General features: G+C 32.6%; 3 protein-coding genes, 1 long non-coding RNA gene and 1 other non-coding gene across 7 annotated transcripts in view; 2 read left to right on the top strand and 3 right to left on the bottom strand.

Annotated features, from left to right (window-relative positions):
• LOC100643749 (serine-rich adhesin for platelets) overlaps positions 1-8,902 on the bottom strand; it is a 133,438-nt gene extending 124,536 nt beyond the window's left edge. The window contains exon 1 of the mRNA XM_003402229.4: positions 7,130-8,902. The gene's annotated coding sequence lies outside the window, so the exon portion shown is untranslated. The remainder of the gene's footprint in view (positions 1-7,129) is intronic.
• A 117-nt stretch (positions 8,903-9,019) lies between these two features.
• Positions 9,020-15,056, top strand: LOC100644831 (asparagine synthetase [glutamine-hydrolyzing]). The gene is made up of 10 exons (XM_003402237.4): positions 9,020-9,171; positions 12,551-12,695; positions 12,801-12,926; positions 13,020-13,256; positions 13,324-13,498; positions 13,574-13,803; positions 13,874-14,001; positions 14,086-14,375; positions 14,445-14,679; positions 14,755-15,056. Exons 1-10 carry the CDS (start codon positions 9,059-9,061, stop codon positions 14,933-14,935), a joined length of 1,860 nt encoding a protein of 619 aa, XP_003402285.2. The 5' UTR covers positions 9,020-9,058; the 3' UTR covers positions 14,936-15,056.
• LOC105666735 lies at positions 10,896-12,381 on the bottom strand. The gene is made up of 3 exons (XR_001099557.3): positions 11,971-12,381; positions 11,550-11,833; positions 10,896-11,435 (listed from the first exon to the last, which is right to left on the bottom strand). It is a non-coding gene; the product is annotated as an uncharacterized LOC105666735 (long non-coding RNA).
• Positions 15,057-15,197: 141 nt separating the features above from the next.
• TRNAR-CCU lies at positions 15,198-15,270 on the bottom strand. The gene has a single exon. It is a non-coding gene; the product is annotated as a tRNA-Arg (tRNA).
• Positions 15,210-20,363, top strand: LOC100645031 (polypeptide N-acetylgalactosaminyltransferase 35A). 3 transcript variants are annotated; one of them, XM_012318471.3, is made up of 7 exons: positions 15,210-15,320; positions 15,707-16,055; positions 16,189-16,870; positions 16,959-17,076; positions 17,141-17,629; positions 17,692-17,823; positions 17,900-20,363. In XM_012318471.3, exons 2-7 carry the CDS (start codon positions 15,707-15,709, stop codon positions 18,059-18,061), a joined length of 1,932 nt encoding a protein of 643 aa, XP_012173861.1. In that variant the 5' UTR covers positions 15,210-15,320; the 3' UTR covers positions 18,062-20,363. The 3 variants fall into 3 exon arrangements, with proteins under 3 accessions (XP_012173861.1, XP_020723268.1, XP_020723269.1); XM_020867609.2 differs by lacking the exon at positions 15,210-15,320 and adding an exon at positions 15,434-15,587; XM_020867610.2 differs by lacking the exon at positions 15,210-15,320 and adding an exon at positions 15,462-15,640.
• Positions 20,364-22,431: the final 2,068 nt, after the last annotated feature.

Genomic DNA, 22,431 nt, shown 5'->3' with positions numbered 1-22,431 from the left:
ATCACCCAATATAATATAGCTGACGTTCATCTTTCTTCTGCAAAAATACCAACTAATTAACCATCGTGTCTGCTCGACCTTGCAATTAATCGTACTGTTGCGCATGGCTACGTATTCGCTTCCGGCGTAATCCTTGATATATTGCCAATAGAGAGTTCTTAATTACATACAACCACACCAAATCACGATTTCCACGAGAAATGTAGAGTAAGTGTGCGGTCAAATTATGTTCCGATGCACCTTGCCTAGTAATATGCCGAGTAATTGTTCGAAATGTAATTGGGAAATCGACTAACTCGAATAACTTTCCCGATACTTTGTACACTTTACAGTTTGTACTGTTCGGAAAGTTGCAATCAACTAAGTAAATTAGTTGTTGAATGAGAGTACCCTTATTATTTCACAATTTCAGTTTTCGGATTGATCAAATTGTTGGAGATATTTGAGTAGACAAATACGAGTTAGAGTGCACTATAGTTGAAAGTAGTTAACAACTATTTTTTTTCTCCATTTGATTTACATATATACCATTTTATATATACAATTTTAAGAGAAAAGGCTGTAGTGCAGTATAAGGTATAAAAGTTTTGACGTTTCAAAAATAAACGAGTTTAAATTTCAGATTTTTCGTTCATATATAAACTTGGTTATATCTATCAACAAATATGTTTACCGTAAACAACTGCTATGTATTTACATAACTTAAATACGTAACAAATCAGAATTTTCTGTGCAATATACATATATATAGTAGTGAAAAAAAGTTTAAGACAAAACTACCTTCCTGATAGATTATCACACCATATTATAAATACTAAATAACCAACAGTTCGAAGTTGTCCTTAGAATTACATGTACACTCACACTCTATCTACGAACGATCATAAGACTTACAACAATAAGTCTATTTAACATAATATATTAAATTTATAATAATAATTACCAAATTTAAATGAAAATCGTGGATGCAGCCAGCAATCTACGCCCAAAGGATATATAAATTGTAACATCACTACGCAAGAAGAGAAAGACATTTGCTGAAATATAGCATATATTGTTGAAAGATTTGAAAGTTTGTAAGCAAGTATGGTATCTATAAATGTAGAAAAATATGCTTGCTATTGGGATCAATTAAAAGACTACGGTAAAGATAGGCTACTGCATCCACTTCTTATCCAAAAAGGATCATTTTCGAACTGCCACTGACTTCTAAAATGAAACTTGTGCTAAAAATAATCTGAACATTTGTCTAAAAGCCGTTCGGAGGTATTTTCATAATTTTAGTCACAAAGGACGCGTATTTCAGAAGAACACTCAGTTGCAAAAACCGAAAGCTAGGAATTGTTTCATTGAAGCACACAAGCACTGAACATTGCAAAATTTGGAAGAAGTGTTAGTTTCTGATAAATCGAATATTAAAAGGATATAATAAAGTGGAATTCGAACAATTTTATTACATTAATAACAATTTTTACATTATCCGAATAATTTAAGTAATATCGAACAATTGCAGACTATTGGTCATTTATTATTTATAATATAGCGCAATAATTTATCTGAAAAGTAGTCGCGTTAAACTTTTATCCGCTGTTATATGTATGTATTCAAAATTCGAATGCTTTAACTGCTCTGGTCGTTTTGTTAGTGATGTTTGTTGGTATATAAATATTAATTCTAGGTTTGTCTTTGAACATAAAGCATATAAAAAGGGACATTGTTTCATATCGCTATATATTTCTACAAAATAATGAAAGAAGAAGACACACGGATATCAAAACAAAGTATTGCTATAATTTGAAAGAAGAACGCATGAAATTAGTAATGGCATACCCATCACTGACAATATTCTCCGAAGAAAGACAAAGAAATAACATATGGAAAGGAAGGAAGGAAAATATTCCTGTAGTATAACAAATTATATAACACAAATATAAAATATACAAATTAGTAATACTGACAAATGAATTATATATACAAGATTAGGATTCTAAGTTTCTGGAATGGGATATAGAGAGTTACAAAATATACCTCACCCAATCCAATTAAAACGAAACGCAATCATCGGATTAAATACATAACTTCAGAATCATGAGAATCCGTAGAGAAGACACCGACCTGTGTACAATTTGTCCTATCAGATCCAACACAAATGAATTCGGATTTGTCATATATGAACAGACAATAAGAAACATATAAAATTGAATAGAAACATCGATGTACGTACATAGATAGGAACATTCGTTTCATCATACCGGATACAAGAACCACCGCGGCTTTCTCAAATCCAATACAAACACCATCGGACAATCAGTCTCAATATACACACTGCGAAAAACGCTAATCCCAATAGAGACACCACATCGATCACCCGATAGATACTCTACCAAATTCACCAGTCTCGATACAGACACCATTCGACCTATCATACCCGATACAGGATACAGACACGAGCAACTCCCACAGATATGATACGCACGCGATCCAACTCATCGAATTTATTTTATGTTCATTTTGTATATGTATATGTATTTTGTAGCAGGGTCACATTCCCATTGCTTTTTGTGGCAGTGGCCTTTTCGACACGGCAAATGTTGTATTGAGTTGTAGTCGGAGATTAACCGAACGTTTTAAAATAGCGGCAGTAAATACGAAATATAGACTACTTTTTTTAAAGTATATTCTTGCATCAGCAACCTGGGATCTCGAATGCTAACTGACCAGGAATACCATAGAGCACAGCGTCAGTGAAACTATGATGTATGAAGGGTATAAATGTTTGGAATACGGGACGTGTTCCCCAAATTCTAATATAGCTCTGTTAAACCTAATAAGTTTAGAAATGCCTGCATGATACCTGGTAAAGTCGTAAATCCACTGGTAACTTTATCGTACCTGATGTATCTAGTGTTTTTGTTATATCTGTTGAATCGAATTGTATCTGTATCGAATTTGACCGGCCCGATGGTATCCATAACGACCATAACGTGTTGAATAGATTTAATATTTATGTAAAGTATGATTAATATAACCTTCTGCTACTGTAATAAAATGATGAAACATTTATTATGAGTAATCTAAAAAATAATTACCTCTCTACGTAAAGTATCTCTAACAATAAATATAAATGATTATCTTTGCTGTAAGAAACAGATATTGAATTGTACACTTCTTTTCATCACCATCAGATTTTTCAAAAATGTAAATGAAGCCTTTTATAGAAGCAGAAACGGATATACACGCAACTACCAACGATATCACAAATATTTAAAAGATAGGACGATGTCGTGTAGGTGATCGTTACTAACCTAAATTGAAGTGTTTACATTGGGAGTTGGGACAAATCCGATCTATTCGGACAAAAGCACATCCACAAAGTACCTAAATAAATAATCTGTACAATCATTTGCATAATTCAAAAACATAAAATAATTTCTATAACTAAAAACAAGATACTTAATTATACTGTTACAAATATTTCAACCTTCCTCAAAATTTTATAAAATTTATTTCATCAAATAAAATATACGCGAATTGAAGAGGAAACAGATATTAACGGAAAAAATATTAAGTACATCCTACGAATTCCCTCTTATAAAAACAATGTTCAAAATTAAAATTAAAATATATAAATTGATTGAAAATACTGGAAATACCTATACCAAATATTATACATTCATATTAGCCGCATAATATTCTTTTAAAATGTTACTTTACACGATACATATGTTGTAACGAGATTTTTATATTGATATTCTGCTCTCTTTATAGTAACAAACAAAAATGATTTGTAATATTTTTAAAAAAACGTTAAAGAAATACAATTGGGCCGAAAATAAGCGAAAAAGGTAGCAATTAAATTATATATAATTTAATTTTATTATATTTTATGTTCCCACCCCATGTATAAGAAAAGGCATTATCCGTATATGTTATTTATGTGAATATATTAACGGTAATTAGCGCGGATAATTAATAGACGGACAGATAAACGGCAACGTTCGACATTATCGTATTTATGCGAACAGTTAATTGTAAATGTTTACGAAAATATTTACACACGATCGGGCATATAATAGCTCATAAAAAGAAAGTTACAATCGATTTTATTTTGGGCAATAATAGTTAAATCCAATAACACGATCTATTGTAGATAACAACTTCTCTTATCTTTTTAGGCTGTTACTTGCTATTGCATCTAATTTGAATATTTGAAATATAGTTACTCACGAAAATATTAACTTACTTTCCATAGAAAACTTTTATTTATGTATTATATTATGTGCATTATACGAAACTTTTTAATGTTTCATTAATGGAATAATACCTGGATGGAACTGCAGTGAGACACGATTATTGTGATTATATTGGCAAAATTTGAAACCAATCCAATAATGTATACGTAGAAATGACAAAACATTCATTGCAAACATACATTTAATAAAAAAATTAATATACTACATGAGTCTTAAACGCATAATTAATAGTAAAAATGGTCTCTCTAAATATCATGACTTACTACAATAAATAGTGTAATGAATAATTGACTATTTAAATAATAATCTTCACGAAGTGTACTTGTATGTTTGCAATAAATTAATAAATATCTTATACCTTCTATACACATTATCAGATTTATTTCAAACGTTATTAATATAATCGTGATAGTCATATCTCATTACAGCGCTAATAAAACATCATAAAGTTTCGTGTAACACTTGTAATATACCTATGTATATATTTATAAAAAGTTTCTATAGGGTGTCCGAATACTTTCGCGAGCCACTAACATATGTGATTTTAATACATCGTTGAAACCATAAGAATTAAAAAGATATGTATATATGTACATACATATGTATAAAGATTGATCCACGTAAATGACATTAAATTGATTAGTTGAAGATATATTTTAACTTTGATCTTGTAAAAATAATTGTATGAAAAAGAAACAGATACATATAGATATAAACACAATTGTACTGCTACTGCGATATATCTTTTTTTGTTTTTCATACGAGAAGTTTTACGAAATAAAAGTTCAAATATCTTGTAAATTAATCAATTTCGATCTATGTGTTTATTAAGTAAAAGATATTCATTTTTTATATGTAGAAAATAAAAAGACCGTTTGGCATCGATTGCTATATAGAAACATTTATAATTCACTTTAGAAAAATAAAGGTAAACGTAAAATCTTCAAAACTCGATCGGAACCTTTTCATTTTGCCTAATGACATATCTTTTATTTTCTATCGTTTTAGAGCTACATATATGTATGTAATTTTGCCAAATTGCACAGAACACTCTGTATAACATAGTAAACATTTCATTAAAAATTCGACGTTAAATTTGGTATATACGTAGTACATTAAGAAAAAAAAGAATCCTGTTTAATATTTCAAAAACTCATAATATTCGTTAGAAAGAAGAAAAACTAATTAATCTATATGATAATTTCAATCTAAAATGGAAGCTTAATACTTTCCATTGTCTTGTAAGAAAATTTAATGAGATTGATTTGTTCATACATAACAATCCAATTGAATTACAGCAATGAACAGAAATTATGCGTAATACATAACAGAAAGAAAGATAAAATGAATAGATTCTTTACAAATACATATACATACATATAGTATAACATGCATAATATTAATGACTGTCAAAGATTTTGCATAAATGATATAAATGATGGATTTGTGAGAAAAATATAAAGGGACAGCAGTTTACTACTGTTTATATTGTGTAATACGTTACGGTAACTTTTAATTTATGTTGAGTTCCTCGTAATAAAAAAATCATGGCTGACCTAACTAAATTTTTTTTCAATTTGTCATAGTCTTTTTTATAATAAGGAAACCACAGTAATGAAATTAAGGAATTAAATTACAGAATTTTTACCGAAGAATTGCTGATATTCGAACTGTTATAACCTAGTGAGAAAAAATCATATAACAATTCATTTGACATCATTTTACTACAAAGCCCCTATTTTCATCTCGATAAGATGAATCATCTCGAAGATACTTTTACGCTAACAAGCAGTACGAAAATGTAAAGATGATTTCCTTGCCCGAAGATTTTATAGAACTAAACGCCTCTGCAAAATTTAAAAAATTTCTTCACGACTTACATCACCATGAAGAATGAAGATTGAAACCTCTCTTTTACAACGACTCCTTAAAAGTTTATGTACGATTTCTTGTTGCCGTTTTATTGTGTTTTAAATGAAGAGTGTGATGCCGATATTAAAATAGCGAATAACGAACGTTACTTACACACACACACACACGAAATTACCAAAAAATGTATACACGTATGTATGTACTTCCAAAAAATATTTTACTCCGAAAAAATTGATTACAAATTCTACATTGATTAAGCATCTTTCTTATTCCTGTCGGCAAAAATAAAAGAAATTTTACTCGAATTGAGTTCCCTGAAATAACTCAAAATTTCCAAAAATTCATATTATTAAACAAATATATCGCAACAATCGATAATTATATCAAAATTACATAAAAAATATTGAAATGTAAACAGTAGTTGAATATCATAACAGGTGCACATGTATATATAGATATATATACATAGGTATGTGTATATACCTCAGCTATTATTGCTTCCTGATTAGCCAAACCCAAAGAATACACGGTATATGTTACATAAGGTGTCTTGATTATTAGGGATTGTCTTTGGCTTGGCCAAAATGAAATTTTATCATATACTCTTACATGCTATAAAAATCATCTTAATTTCGTTTCTGTGTCTACGTTGCATTCTATCTTTACATTAATAAATAAATACTACTTTACTTTATTCCAGGAAAGCTTATTTTTCACATTAAAGAATATGCTTAATAATCGATTTACTAAGAATTAAATTAAAGAATTAATCAAAATATATAAACGATAAAAAAAGTAGTGTTATACAAAAAATACAAGTCGTTAAAAATACACGTTTCGTTAGTATTATGATATTTAAAATATGCTAATGTGTAAAACAAAAAACAAATTAAAAAATTTTCAGAGAAAATGTTAGAATTAAGAAATGAAATAAGATTTCATACAAGATAATTTGTCTTAAATAGTTGTTTTATTTTCATGCCACTATGCATATATGCATTTACCTTGATACGATGCGTTGCACTGTCTAAAAATTTTTCGGCAGCGATGTCGTTTATTTGCGTAATAATCGTTTTCGTTATCGCTAGAAAATCGTCCTCCGATAAAGTTGGTTAGCCAGTAGCTACAAAATTGCTAATATGGAAAAGCGTTTCACTAATTATTTATGCACACACTGAATAAATTTTTCACCACTGAACTCTATACATTAGTATAAACTGTCGATAAATAGATAATCCCGGCACAGTGTGTTCTCTTTTTCTCCCAAGATCAAAACTGTTAAGTACTGGAATCGAGTAGTCAAGCCGTTTTCAAAAACCGATTGTAAAATCAAACTTGACGTATTCTCTTGCTTGTCTCATCGATTAGAAATGAAAGTACTGCAGATTTCGATTTACGATAAGTACTTTGTACTGCTTGCATTGAGGTTAGGTTTTGCATTAAGTACAAGAATCATGTGAGCCATTAAATGACGTCGATAACAAACCCTATAATTTGCTAACCCACGTCAGCTGTACTTTTTTATCGTTTAATTGCACACACTTCCTTCCGGTTTCTTGCAATTTGGAACACGTATCGATATGAACAATTAATATGTTCAGTAATTAATACGATCCGAAAATTTAATGAATTGAATGATATTACAGCAGCTTAGAGTCAGACTATTTTATTCCTTTTTTAAAATTTTGCTTAATTGATCAGAGAAGTTATGTTACGTTTGCAGAAAAACATTTTGGATCATTCCCATCATCTATCAATACGACTAACGCAGAACGATGGTCATCACGCTGTCTTACCAAGGAAATCTACAAATTTCTTTCTCTGAGACACTTGGATCGTATCGACCGGCTTATTTTGCGGGAATTTTCGTTGCACCAAGAAGGGCACACAAATACATATGTTGAATTTGATCAGTTGCAATGGCGAGGCTCCGTCTCGTTGTTTCTTCGCCACAGTGAATCACGTTTACTACCCTTTCTCTCAAACAGAATGTGTACACTCGTGTAATATCCGTAAAGAAAATTTTGATGTAATTGATACAATAAGTATCTGCCTCTTTTTCAACTTGTCATTCAACAATTCGATGGTACATCGAATGACACTTAACCTAAGCGCGTCGTAAAAATGCGAAGCGCACCACCGCCAAGTCGTGTCGTGTCGTGTTGTGTGCACGATATTCGTCAGTTCTAACCTTGAAAATACAGGTTTCAACTTGTCGAACTGAAACTTTAACGATAAGTACGCGGTAACTAACGAACGTCGTCAATTTTCGATATTGTTTTCACCGTAGAAAATAACTCGTCACCGAAAACTTTTCCCCAGCAACTACTCCATTTTTGTGAATACAAGTTGTCGATCATACTCTTTACACCGGACGGATGAATAAACCACGAAATAAGGATATTTTAATCGGATAGCCGAGGCTATGGTGCCGCGTTGTAGGCCATAAAGCGGCCGGCACGCAAAAAACCGGTGGCAGTCTCAAGAACCGTACACCCCCGATTACACATCCTTCCTGGAGCCCTGGCAAGAGCCAACTGCTCGGCGCACTTGTATGCCAACATTCAAGGCGGTCTCACACAACTCACAAGTGACCAGCTGATCGAACAAACTACCTGGACGTTTATTACGCACACCAGTTTGATTACCTCCTACTCTGTATAAACATACTTATTTAAATTAAATTTAACTTGTCTTGAATTTTAAATGCATATACTACCAAGAAAACAATCTATGCGATCAAAGAAATTAAACGGAAAAAGAGCAAACTAGAGAAAAGGAACAGCGATCGTATGTCCCCCTCCTGTCTTTAATATAATCACTACTTCATATGAGTTACCAAATTTTCAAGCGAGTTGAAAGAGGGCACCACTGACTGAAATCGTGTAGGGACACTCCAAACTCTGCCATCAGATGGCTACCGGCACACCGACATGCGATACTTTCTGGCTAGTACTTTCAATTCTATCAGTTCCTATCATGTTCCTACAAATATAACTTATGAGCTTTCCCATCACGGTGACTGCTTAAGTTACGGTCCTGGAAGGTAAATTTTATTAATGAGTTTACTAATGATCATATAAACAGGTCTGGACACTAGTTAGAGAAAATCGACCGAAAACTGAGTCGTATCTAATTGTAACAAATCAACATGGACAGTTAGCAAAGATCGCGTTCTTGAGAGACAGACAGAGATGAATATAGTGTCTCTGTCTCTAACTGAGACATTCATAATATGTCACGCATGCGCAGAATGAGAACCCTCTTGCTTATCACGTTGATTTTTCACAGCTAGTCACGACTCAATTTTCGGACGGTTTCCTTAGACTTCGGTGTACGAGTGTCGAAATCTATTTGTATGAGCCACTCCGAAGGAAATGGAAAACGCGATCATGTGGTACTTTAGGGTCGCAATAATCATTGATCACTGCTCAATGACCTGTATTGAAAGGAGAAAATAAACCAGTTAACCATTTACATTGATCCAGTCTTACTTGAAAATAAAATTGCGTTTCCGCAATCACATCCAGTCACCAGTGCGGCCCTAAATACTATGTCCCCTCCTCCCTGGAAACGGCTCCATTTTTCCTCTATTATTGCACGGTCCCTATAGTCTCTACAGTTCCCTTATTCTCTTGTCCATAATAGTTAGAATTTTTGAACCAATGAATTCCGTAACTTAAGGATTGCAAATAAAACATATAATTTTTGGTACCTTAAAATAAAGTTCAACCAATTCAAGGGAATAAAAGACAATTTTTTAATTTGTGATTGAAAAATGTTTAATCGTCATTGACGTACCTTTCTAGATTATATTTTGTTCATAAGTAATATACTCTTTAACTGATTTATTGTGTGTAATGTCAAAGGAATTTAACATAATATATATATGTTAAATTATACATATATATAATTTTTACATAATAAATATGCTTTATGGAATCACCTTTACTAGAATAATTTTCGGACATATCAATCCACGCCTGTCATAAATAATTAGTAGAGAACGTTTAAATTTATTATAAAAATATTATTTTTTATTTAAATAAAATATAACATTTCTTTTATTTTGTTAAAATAAATCATACTAAACGTGCACTTTTGTAAACAAAAATTATACTACACCTAGGCTTTAAGCTTCACTACCATAAATAATATACATATATAGATATCTTATTATCGCTTGGAAAGTCATTTATCAACATTAGAAATTAAAAAAGAAGTTTTGTTTTTTTCTTCAGAAGAAGCTTCTGCTTTTTCTATTTATTTCAATATTTTAAATTATGAATGAAAATTTTACGAAAACAATTACTGTAATGATAATTTAATTATCATATTTTTAACAATTCTATGTCATTATTATGAATAAAAAAGTTAGAAAATTTCAAATGAATTAAAATATTAAATACTATCTTATAATTTTTACTACATAAATAACAAAATAGAATAAAATAAAGTAGAATCAGAGAGGAAATGAGAATGCTCACGCTTATGGACCTAGTTATTCCCGGACTAATGCTGCACCATGCAGCTAAGTGTTGAGTTTAATTGACATTAGCATGTACGAGAACCTAGAAAATTAGGGATCTGCCCTGTTTGATTGCATACTAGCATAGACAAGAACGTATTGAGTTCCATTCCAAATTCCATTGAGTTGTACAAGAAACATTTAATTGTATGGTTCTACGGAAAAGTTCATATCTATTATCCTATCCGAGATGGACAAGTATAAGAATGATAAAATCGTGCAATAATGAAACTAATTGTAAATTGAGAAAAAGAAATTAATTGTTTACTATATTTTTGAACGATGACACATAAAGCAGAGTTAGAAATAATACAAACTGTTAGAATATAATAGTTTACTAACAAAAAATAAAGAAAATAAATAAATTTCTGCCGTTGAGAAAATCTAAATTGATCTTTGCCCTTCCTCTTGACTCTTGATACATGCATGCGCTCTTCTTTTTTATGTCTTCTCGAGCGCGGATCTTCTTTAGCTTTAACGAAAAGCTCTCTTTCAGAATAGTTGAAGGAATTGATTCTTCAGAAACTGTGGAATTCGGAACACGATTGTTTTGTAGGCTGACTTCACAGTGATTGATTGCCTTATCTTATGCATAAAAGAGTCAACGGGAAACGGCATTCTCGCCTTCTGCAACGAAGCGTCCTCTTCTCAGGGGAAGATGTCGGTATTCATCCTCTTCTTCTTGATTCGTCTTCCTCTTCTCGTGCGAATATATACTATTATGCATTTAATAGAAATAAAACTGGAACATTGTATTTTTTCCAAATCACTAATATTTACCTCTGGAATAATAGAGCAATGAAGCTGGTGTGAAATCATTAAAATTTACGTTTTATAAAATGTTATTTTTAACACCAAAAAAATTTGTTACCTCTACACCAATAAACCACATTTACCTGCTGTTGTTGATAGTGGTGATGTTGATGCCCTTCTTCGTCTTGCCCTTCTTTTTTCATCAGCTGTTTTTCGATTACAAGCTGTCTTTCTTATACATCTTCTTTTTCTTCTTTATTTAGTAAAGAAATATTTTGATGGTTCCGGCACGGTATTCTTCTTTAACCTTTTCCTTCTATTCGTATTTTTTGTAGGATTTGCTTTGAACATTTCGGATAAAAAATGATCGGCATAGACACCCATATTCCTTAAAGTGGAGCGACATAATATTTTAAATTGGAATTGCCTGTTAAAAAAGTAGTACATATAGATAGTAATAGAAAGTAATATAGATAAAAAGAGTAAGAAGAGTACAAAAGACGAAAATAGAATGACAGTTGTGGCTCAAAGCTGAGATGAATTTAGAAGTTAGCAATTACATACAGGGTTATCCACCTAATTCGGAACCCACGCTCGTGAGAACATTGAAAATGGCAACATTGTACATGTACACATACTATTGCAATCAAATATTGCGAGTCATCTATGAGCTATCGAATACTGATTAAATCTGTCATTTAAAGATACGTTCGGCTTCTTATCATCCTATCATAAACAACTTCCGTCGTTTGCCAACTAGTTCGAACGGACTCAGACACTGAATTAAATTAATATACTTTTTATTTTATTATCATATTATTTGTTAAATGTTATCAACATTACGTCAGAAAACTGTAAATTCTTACATGCATACGTGGAATAGCGTATTCATAATGAACACGTGTTCATTCAATCTTAACATCTGTCGCTTCAATTACTATATGTGCTGTACATATGTATGTACATATAATAACGATTAAAACGAAAGAGAAATTCGATTTTTCGTAAAATACTTTTAGTAATTCCTCGTAAGGTACTTTTTATTGTTTTTAATATTTTAATTCAGTGTTTATTTAGTATATGCTTTAATTTTTCCATGCAAGATGTTTACATTATAAATCGATAATAATTTGTTATGAACTAGTACAGTTAAAAAATATAAGATGTGTGGAATTTGGGCTCTCTTTGGATTAGATGTACCATCTTTAACCAATATTTCTAAAAACTTTGAGAGGATAGCACATCGTGGTCCAGAAGCATTTAAACTTGAATTTGATCATGCAGTTAAGGTATAATTTCATTAAAACTTTTCAAAGAACTTTTCAAACAATTATATATACATTTATTAACTTAATTATATAATATAAACAAATTTTTGCAATCTTTTCTTGCAGAATGGTTATCTTGGGTTTCATAGATTAGCAATTGTGGACAATCTTCATGGAATGCAACCAATGAGACTTTATCAATATCCACATTTATTTTTACTGTGCAATGGTGAAATTTATAATTGTCAAAAGGTAATACTGTCATTATTTGTTATTGTTTATTTAAATATTATTTTATTTTCAGATAATTGTTTCATTTATTACATAATAAGTGTAATTTTATAGCTTGGTATAGAACATGGATTTACATATACAACCAGATGTGATGTTGAGGTGATAATACATTTATATGTACACCTTGGTATTGAAAACGTAACAAAAATGCTAGATGGAGTTTTTGCATTCTGTTTAATGGATATTGAAAGTAGAAGGATTCTTATTGGTAGAGATCCCTACGGTGTTAGACCTCTTTTCCGATTAAGCTCTGATGATGGACAACTTGGGATTTGTTCAGAGAGCAAAGTAATAATTTAAATGTATATTCTTTCAGTATGAAATAAACATTTCTTGTATTAAAATGTTTGTTTAGGGGCTTATGGAAATAACTAAACAAATGACATCGAAATGGACATTGGAGCCATTTCAATCAGGATGTTATGAAGAGTATGAAATTTTAAACGATGGTAGAACGAAATTATTAGCAAAAGTAAACTATTATCAACCTGGAGACAAGCCTCATTTTGCAGCTTTTGTTCCTTATAATAGTTTGTTGAAATATGTAATATTGTAGTATTTATAAACCTTAAACAAACAAAATAATCTAATAAATTATATTTCAGGTTTGAATAGTACAGATGTATATGGAAATATAAGAAAGCTACTTTCGGTTGCTGTGAAAAAAAGATTGATGTGTGACAGAGAAGTTGGTTGTTTACTATCAGGTGGTCTAGATTCCAGTTTAATTGCTGCTTTACTTGTAAAACATGCAAAGGAGATGAAATTGCCATATAAAATAAAAAGTTTCGCAATTGGTATGGGAAACAGCCCAGATATTATTGCAGCCAGACAGGTTGAAAGTTACATTTTTATGTAATGATACGTTCCTCAGGTTCATAATTAAATATAATAATGTTTATTAGGTTGCAGAACATATAGGAACAGAACATCATGAAGTAATATTTTCCGAAGATGATGTAGTTGATATTTTGGACAAACTCATTTATCAATTAGAGACCTGTGATATTACTACAATTCGAGCGTCTATTGGGTAATTTACACTCTACAAACAAAGTATCTTAATTTTATGAATAAATAATTTGTACATATTCAGAAGTATTTATTTTATTTTCAGTATGTATCTTATCTCAAGATACATAAAATATAACACAAAAGCAACTGTAATATTTAGTGGAGAAGGTGCAGACGAGTTGGCACAAGGATACATTTATTTCAGAGATGCACCAAATGCAACAGAAGCTCACAATGAGTCTGTTCGATTATTGAAAGATATATATTTATATGATAGCTTGAGAGCAGACAGAACAACCAGTGCATTTAGTTTAGAATTACGAGTTCCATTCCTAGATATCCAATTCACAAATTATTATCTATCATTAGATGCTGCTTCAAGACAGCCTCAAGGTATGGTCCAATAAAATAAAAAAAAAATTGATGAATTAAATTAAAATTTAAATATATTATTCACTACAGGAGGAATTGAAAAATATTTATTAAGATCTGCATTTGATGATATGAATCTGTTACCATCAAATATATTATGGAGACATAAAGAAGCTTTCAGTGATGGTGTAACATCGTTCAAGAAATCGCTTTTCCATATTATAGATGACATAGTAGATACCCGTATTTCACACGAAGAATTAGAAAAAGCTTGTTTAAACTTCCCTCATTGTCCTCCAAAAACCAAAGAAGCTCTTTATTACAGGTCTAATATTTATCTTTGTACTTACTTTATGCTTTACTAGTACTCCAAAAATAAATATTAATTTTTATACTTCAGAAAAGTTTTTGAGAAACATTATGCGGAACAAGCCAAAAATTTTATGCCATACTTTTGGATGCCACGATGGACAAAGGGAATTTGTGATCCATCTGCAAGATTTATTGCACATTATAAAGCAGATGTAGAAAACAATCATAAAAAAAATAAAACGGAGATTAAAAATGCAAGAATTAATTAATATCCTGAATATGCACAGATATTTAATTGTTATATAAATTAATTAAAAAAACAGTGTGTAAGGAATGTCTGTAAAAGAATATTTTCTCTGTTACAATAATGTAAACATTTGAGTTCTAAAATATTTGTGTAAATAAATTACCTTGTCTTTATTAATTTTTCTGTCATTTCTAAAGACAGTAATGATAAATATTAATGGCGAAAAACGTAAAGATACGAAATAATTTTTTTATTATAAGGAAAAAAATTTGTTGGATTGAGATTACCCCTGGTGGGACTCGAACCCACAATCCCCGGTTTAGGAGACCGATGCCTTATCCATTAGGCCACAGGGGCTGGTAGAAAAGGATTCTTACATCTTTAAATTGCTTCAAAAATATAAAAAGGTAAATATTATTAATAAATTGATATAGATATAAATACTATCCCTAAAATATTTACATTTTTCTATTGCACACATATATCTATATATATACATATATCATAAAATAATTAGAAATCAATAATGCAGCTGTTATACGTTATACTGGTAAATTACAAAATGGTGACACATAGTATCTTGTAGTAACATCGTTGTGTGCTCTTTTTATCTTTAGAATGCACTTTCATTAGATAGTCAGAATTTGAATAGGGCTAGAAAGAAGTATTCCAACGTAAGTTGGAGCATATGTAATCTTTTGCTTGCCGTAAATTGTTTTTAATAAAAGTAATGTTAGTAGTAAATATGCCATTGTATATAATACAAGCTATGTTATTTTTTTATTCTTTACAGATGATGTCAACAAGATATGTTTCTTTTATATCTGGAATAATAATAGCTTCATTAACATGGGCCTCTAGTTTATACCTTTATTCAAGATTATCTCAAAATACTAATACTGCAAATCCAACAATGTTAGTATTAGAGAATTCAAAGTTAGGAAAAGACTCTCAATTTTATCATAAAACTTATAGTAATCAACATCTTAAATTCCACAATAATTTAATTGCTCATCATGACAAACAAAGTATGATAGATAAAGATACTTATAATTTAAGGAGAAATGCCTATAAAAATAGTGACAAACTATTACAACAATTACAACCTGTACCAGTAAAACCTGCTGTTACATTAGGACAAGGTATATTCAGAAAACCAATATTTATTTTAAATTCTTGATATAACATTTTTTAATATTATTTATCATTATATTATGTATAATTGTTTTTTAAACCATTAATTCGATTCCATATTGATATTGTATTTATTTATAGGTTTAGATGAACTAGGAATGGTAAAAAATTTTGAAGATCAACGAAAACGAGATGAAGGATATAAAAATTATTCCTTTAATATATTAGTATCAGATAACATTGGGTTGCATAGAGAAATACCAGATACAAGGCATAAATTATGTGAAATACAAAAGTATTCTTCTAAGTTACCAAATGCTAGTATTGTTATATGTTTTTATAATGAACATTATATGACACTTTTAAGATCCTTGCATTCCATTATTGATAGAACTCCTGCAAGTCTTTTACATGAAATTATTTTAGTAAATGATTGGAGTGATAGCAAAGCGTTACATGAAAAAATTAAGACGTACATTGTCAACAATTTTAATGGTAAAGTGAAATTTTATAAAACAGAGAAACGGGAAGGATTGATCAGAGCAAGAATGTTTGGTGCTAGGAAAGCAACTGGAGAAGTTTTAATTTTCTTAGACAGTCATATAGAAGTAAACAAAAGATGGATAGAACCCCTCCTTTCACAAATTGCTCAATCAAAAACTATCGTTGCCATGCCAATTATTGATATAATTAATCCAGATACATTTCAATATACTGGTAGTCCTCTGGTAAGAGGAGGTTTTAATTGGGGTTTGCATTTTAAATGGGATAACGTGCCAGTTGGTACATTTGCCCATGATGAAGATTTTATAAAACCTATAAAGTGAGAATATATATATACTTATTTAATTACATGTGTACTAATATAACAGTTTCCTGTAATATATATGTTAGCAATTATTATTCAATAGGTCTCCAACAATGGCTGGAGGTTTATTTGCAATGGACCGAAAATACTTTACAAAATTGGGAGAATATGATGCTGGTATGGATATCTGGGGCGGTGAAAATCTTGAAATATCATTTAGAGTAAGATAATAATTTTTTTAACCATATATTTTTTATTCCAATAATAATTTGTAATGTCTTTTAGATTTGGATGTGTGGTGGAAGTATTGAATTAATACCATGCTCAAGAGTTGGACATGTATTTAGAAGAAGGAGACCATATGGTACATTTGATCAACATGATACTATGTTGAAAAATTCATTACGCGTCGCACATGTTTGGTTAGATGAATATAAAGATTACTTTTTAAAAAATGTTCAAAAAGTTGATTACGGTGATATTTCGGAAAGATTAAATTTAAGAAAGAGATTAAAATGTAAAAATTTTGCATGGTACTTAAATGTAGTATACCCTGAACTAGCATTACCAGATGATAATAAAAATAGATTAAAAGATAAATGGGCAAAAATCGAACAGAAACCGATACAACCCTGGCATTCTAGGAAAAGAAATTACACTGATCAATATCAAATTAGACTTTCTAATTCAGCATTATGCATTCAAAGTGAAAAAGATATTAAAACAAAAGGTTCTAAGCTTATATTAGCACCATGTTTAAGAATTAAATCACAGGTAACTAAATAAATTATATCTCTACAAATTAAGTTTCTTTAAATTTATTTTAATTTTTATAGATGTGGTATGAGACTGATAAAAACGAATTAGTACTTGGCCAGATGCTTTGCATGGAAGGAGCTGAGAAAGTTCCAAAGCTTGGAAAATGTCATGAGATGGGTGGCAATCAAGAATGGCATCATAAAAATACTGTAAGTATTTATTAGTTCTCTAATGTTTACAATTTTAAATTATATTATATTTACTGAGTAAATATATTTTGTTTAGAATAATACACCTATATATAACATGGCAGCTGGTACATGCTTGGGAATAATGCGGGGAGTAAAAAGTACACAAATAGTAATGGATCTGTGTACTAAAAGAGATACAAGCTCTATATCATGGGATTTGGTACACTCTAAAATTCTTTTAAAAGAAATTAGGTGACATCAAATGGACTGATGGTAGTTACAGAAATAAAAGATAAAAAATAGATTTTTAGAGAAGAAAGGTAATAAGAGGAAAATTATCACAAATATTATCATAAATTTTAACAAGCGTTTGTGATATGGAATAGATCATTATGAAAGTTTTAGAATTTTTATATTATTTTATACGTTGCATTCTATAATGTTATTTTACATTATGAAGATGAAATAATAATAATTATTATTAAAAATATATAAAAGTAAAAATTGAATTTTTTAAAGAATTTTAAATACAATTTTAACCAATTTTTAATATTATGGAGCGGTTACTATAGCTGATATTTTATTAATAGAGATGAATTTCTCTGAAAGTAGAAACATATAAAACATATACATATTTAATCATATTTGTAGATATATACATATATATATATATTTGTACATACATTGTAACTTCAAGTCAGTGTAAGTCAATGCAGTTAAATGCAGATGTCAAGCTCAACGCGTCGTGTGTTATGCGGCATCGGAACCATAAATAATGTTTCTTCAAGGTTTAAGCTGGAGATCCACTGGCAAGTTACGCTAATCCAAGAACATTTGCTTCAGTCTATTTATATGAAGCCGTTTCCATTAGTAAACTAAACTGGCCCCGCCACTTGAAAAATCGATTCTGTACACGTATATGAAACCATTTCTACTTAAGCTAAGTTCAAGTGCCTTGAAGGCCCATTTAACTTGGGCTAGCATAAGATTGCTTCGTGACCTTACAAAAGCTTATCAAGGGGCCTTTTCCTCAATGATTTTATGTGATGATTTTAATGAGTTTAATCGATTGTTCCGATGAAATTTCGGAAAAGTCACGTACCGAAATCCGTTACCTTCAGGACAAAATGTATGTCGCGCGTCGTAACAAAACATACAGATTTTCTGATGACCCACACACCTTCACTCCTTTATTCTCATCAGGCAGCCTTATAAACCACCTATAAAAATGACATCTAATCAAAAAGTTTGTACATCGATCATTCGAAATAGCTATTATCCAATAACATTATTTCTATGTAGCTGGGAAACCCAAAAGTTAACGTGATTCGATTCAAGCAAATAGATAGATCAGATTAGATTCTCTCGAAAGTATAATATTGACATAAATAATGAATATCATAATGATAAAGAAATTTTCTGTTATGGTATATACATTTGGCTGCTAATTGACAAAAACCCAAAATTTATTAATTTTATTTATATTTTTAAACCCTTGCAACACGTTTTTTGTGCACTACTAATAAATTTTCGACATAAGTAGGTTAATAATTTTTTATAAGGAATGCTATGATGAATCGATTAATATATTAAAAAATGTAAAACGTTTCATTTAAAAAAGTGAAGTTGATCTCCTTCGGTTCCCGTACAATTTTTACGATGCAGCCATGAAGAAATGGCATATAGCTTTACAGTGATTTCGACATACAACATGTATTTTCAAATTTTCTATTTTCATTTTTACTCGCCTTAATTGCAAATATTATGTCCATTGCTCCCTAACTGTTTGAGTCTCAAGCAGCGCGATCACGCTGTTTAGATTTTGTGTCGGAAAGGATGATTGACGGTATTTTCTATTTCATTGTTATCTTCTCAATAATTTTTATTGAATAAAACTTGAAATATTTATAAACTAATAGTACGCATATATAATAATATAAATGTATTTCATAAAGTAACAAATATGACGAGCACTATTGCGCCGCTTGGTTCTCTTCGCAATTGATTAAGACAAGCGTTATCGCGCTGGTCGAGATTTTTCGACCCTGTTTTTTCAATGACCCCTGGGACTTACATGGTTGAACAAGGTAAAAAGATCATGGTAATTGTCGATATCGCACCCATTTCATTGATTTCAATAATTGTTAGATATGTTGTAAATAGAAATCAATATTTCGAACAACTTTTTGCGATATATATGTAACTGCTACTTGGCTTTAGTTTACGAGATATTCGCAAAAAATTGTCGGTACCACTAGACTACATTCTGTCTATAATTGTGTGTCTCTGACAGTGTCACAGAGCCATAAATTAGCGATAGAAAAACCAAGGGAGTCTAATAAACATTCTTGAGGCCATCGAAACAACAATGTAGGGAGTGTTCCAGTGTCAGAAAATAGTAACAACATGGCAAACTCTGACCTAGGCCCCGGCGACACCCCTTCCATAGGAGCCAAACCCATGATATATAAACCTTCCTAAAATCAGCTCTCGACATTCTCTGTTATAACTCTGAAACGTCACTCTGTTGGATTCATACAATAAATTTTACTACTATATCTGAAGTTCAATTCTTTACCTTATTTGTGAAACGTTCGAACTGCGACGCGAGGAGGTCACCGGTGATCTGTCAATTTCGTGATTTCCCATGTCTCCGACGTGACAACAGCATATGCGTCTGTTTGGTTATTGACCGCTGACTGTTTATCTTCTGTTTATGAACGAGGGTCGGGGGAGCTTAGAAGTTCTATGCACAACGTGTATTTGTGAGACTGTAAGAAATATCTGGTGTAATCTAATTAAAAGTGAATAAATATAATCGATGTGAGGCGTATCTAGGCGATAGAAGGTTTAGAAACACTAGAGTATGTTTAACGATATAATTTATTACGTATACCCTAAGTGTACACTAGCCGTATAACACAACTTGCTGGATTGATTCGAGATTACGAATGTATCGGCGCAGGGGGGGGGGGGTCAAGGATGTCCTACGCCGATGTAATAAACACGGCTAGGCAGAGCATCCCCCTTGCCGAGATCGGCGTCGAGTTGCTGAACATGAGGAAGGCGATGACAGGTGCTATCGTGATAACGGTCCCTGGAGATCGAGACAGGGAGAAGGCGTCACGGCTTGCGACACGCTTGGCCAAGGTGCTAGACCCGGCCACGGCGAGAGTGGCGGCTCCAACGAGGACGGCGGAGCTGAGAGTTGTCGGGATAGATATCTCGATAAACAAGGAGGAACTGCGGCAAGCACTGGCACAGGCCGCAGGATGTGGCGGCGCGGAGGTGCAGGTCGGGGAGATCGGCACCTCCAGAGATGGCCTTGGGTCAGTCTGGATCAGGTGCCCCGTAGCTGGAGCACGGAAACTAGCCCAGGTAAAGTTATCCTGGGCTGGTCCACCGCGAAGGTCATAGCCATCCCGAGGAGGCCCTTGCAATGCTTCAAGTGCCTGGAACTGGGACACGTACGGACTACGTGCGTGTCCGCCGTGGACCGAGGACACCTGCGTTACAGATGCGGCGAAAGCGGACATTGTGCCAGAGGCTGTCCTGCCTCGGCACCCAAGTGCCCCCTGTGCAAGTCACTCGGGGCTCCCGCCAACCACAGGATGGGTGGGGTGGCATGTGCCACCCCGAAAACCAAGAGGAAACGACCCGTCCGCGAGCCAGCGGCGGCGGCAAAAACGCAAGGCAGCACCGCCGAAGCAACCGTAGATGGCCGGAAGGAGGCCATGGAGTTGGCCCAATGAATCCAAGAGGCTCCTCCAGAGTGACCTGGGAAGGTCGAGACGGGCGCAAGACCTGCTCTTCCAGACTATCCGGGAGAGCGAGGTCGCCCTCGCGGTGGTGGCTGAGCCGTATCGCGTCCCTGACGCGACCAACTGGGTCGGGGATCTAGATGGATTGGCAGCCATAACCTGGACAACAGCGCTAAGCACCCCCGGCGTTGTGCTCGACCGTGGCAGCGGCTACGTCGCGGTCGAGTGGGATGGAATGGCGGTGGTGGGCGTTTACGTTTCTCCCAACAGCGGCCTGACCGCGTTCGAGGACTTCCTGGACGGGGTTGGCGAATGCGTCAGAAGATGCCTTCCCCGACAGGTGCTCGTCTTCGGGGATTTCAACGCCCACTCCTCGCAGTGGGGAAATACTAGGACGGACGCCGGAAACGTCTCCGCAAAATAAGAACGATTGTACTTTTCGTAAAATAATATCAGTTATCCATTCATCTACTATCTTTATAATTACATAATTTATTATTTGTCTACACTTCACAATGATCGGATTGAGAAGCCTAACCCAAATCCAAACTTAATGCATTGATGATATTTACTTTTAATTGAATTATAAGTTGTAACAGACGTTTCTTATAGTCTCACATATGTACGTTGTACACAGAGCCTTTAAGCTCGGTCGGCCTTCATTTATAAACAGAAGCTAAGGGAGCGGCGACTGGTAACCAATATACAGGGTTATCCACTTAACTTGGAACACGCGTTCGCGAGAACATATGAGAGTGGCAACATTGTAACATGTATGCTTATTATTACAGTCAAATGTTGCTCGCCATGAGCTGTTGTTAGAAGTATAATTAGGCGAGAACAGAGAACAGTTTGGTAGTCGCCG

Source organism: Bombus terrestris, chromosome 6 (genome assembly GCF_910591885.1).
Source record: "Bombus terrestris chromosome 6, iyBomTerr1.2, whole genome shotgun sequence".
Lineage (NCBI taxonomy): Eukaryota > Metazoa > Arthropoda > Insecta > Hymenoptera > Apidae > Bombus > Bombus terrestris.
The sequence above is the reverse complement of the archived record's forward strand: the minus strand, read 5'-3'. Positions and strand labels throughout refer to the sequence as shown.

What these genes read in the sequence shown, in the direction of transcription:
- LOC100644831 (XM_003402237.4), top strand. Translation starts at nt 9,059, where the DNA reads ATGCGATACTTTCTGGCTAGTACTTTCAATTCTATCAGTTCCTATCAT. An exon ending in TTAAGTTACGGTCCTGGAAG is followed by an intron (nt 9,172 to 12,550) that starts GTAAATTTTATT and finishes GTTATGAACTAG; the next exon opens with TACAGTTAAAAAATATAAGA. An exon ending in AAATTTATAATTGTCAAAAG is followed by an intron (nt 12,927 to 13,019) that starts GTAATACTGTCA and finishes GTAATTTTATAG; the next exon opens with CTTGGTATAGAACATGGATT.
- LOC100645031 (XM_012318471.3), top strand. Translation starts at nt 15,707, where the DNA reads ATGATGTCAACAAGATATGTTTCTTTTATATCTGGAATAATAATAGCT. An exon ending in GATTTTATAAAACCTATAAA is followed by an intron (nt 16,871 to 16,958) that starts GTGAGAATATAT and finishes ATTATTCAATAG; the next exon opens with GTCTCCAACAATGGCTGGAG. An exon ending in AATGGCATCATAAAAATACT is followed by an intron (nt 17,824 to 17,899) that starts GTAAGTATTTAT and finishes TATTTTGTTTAG; the next exon opens with AATAATACACCTATATATAA.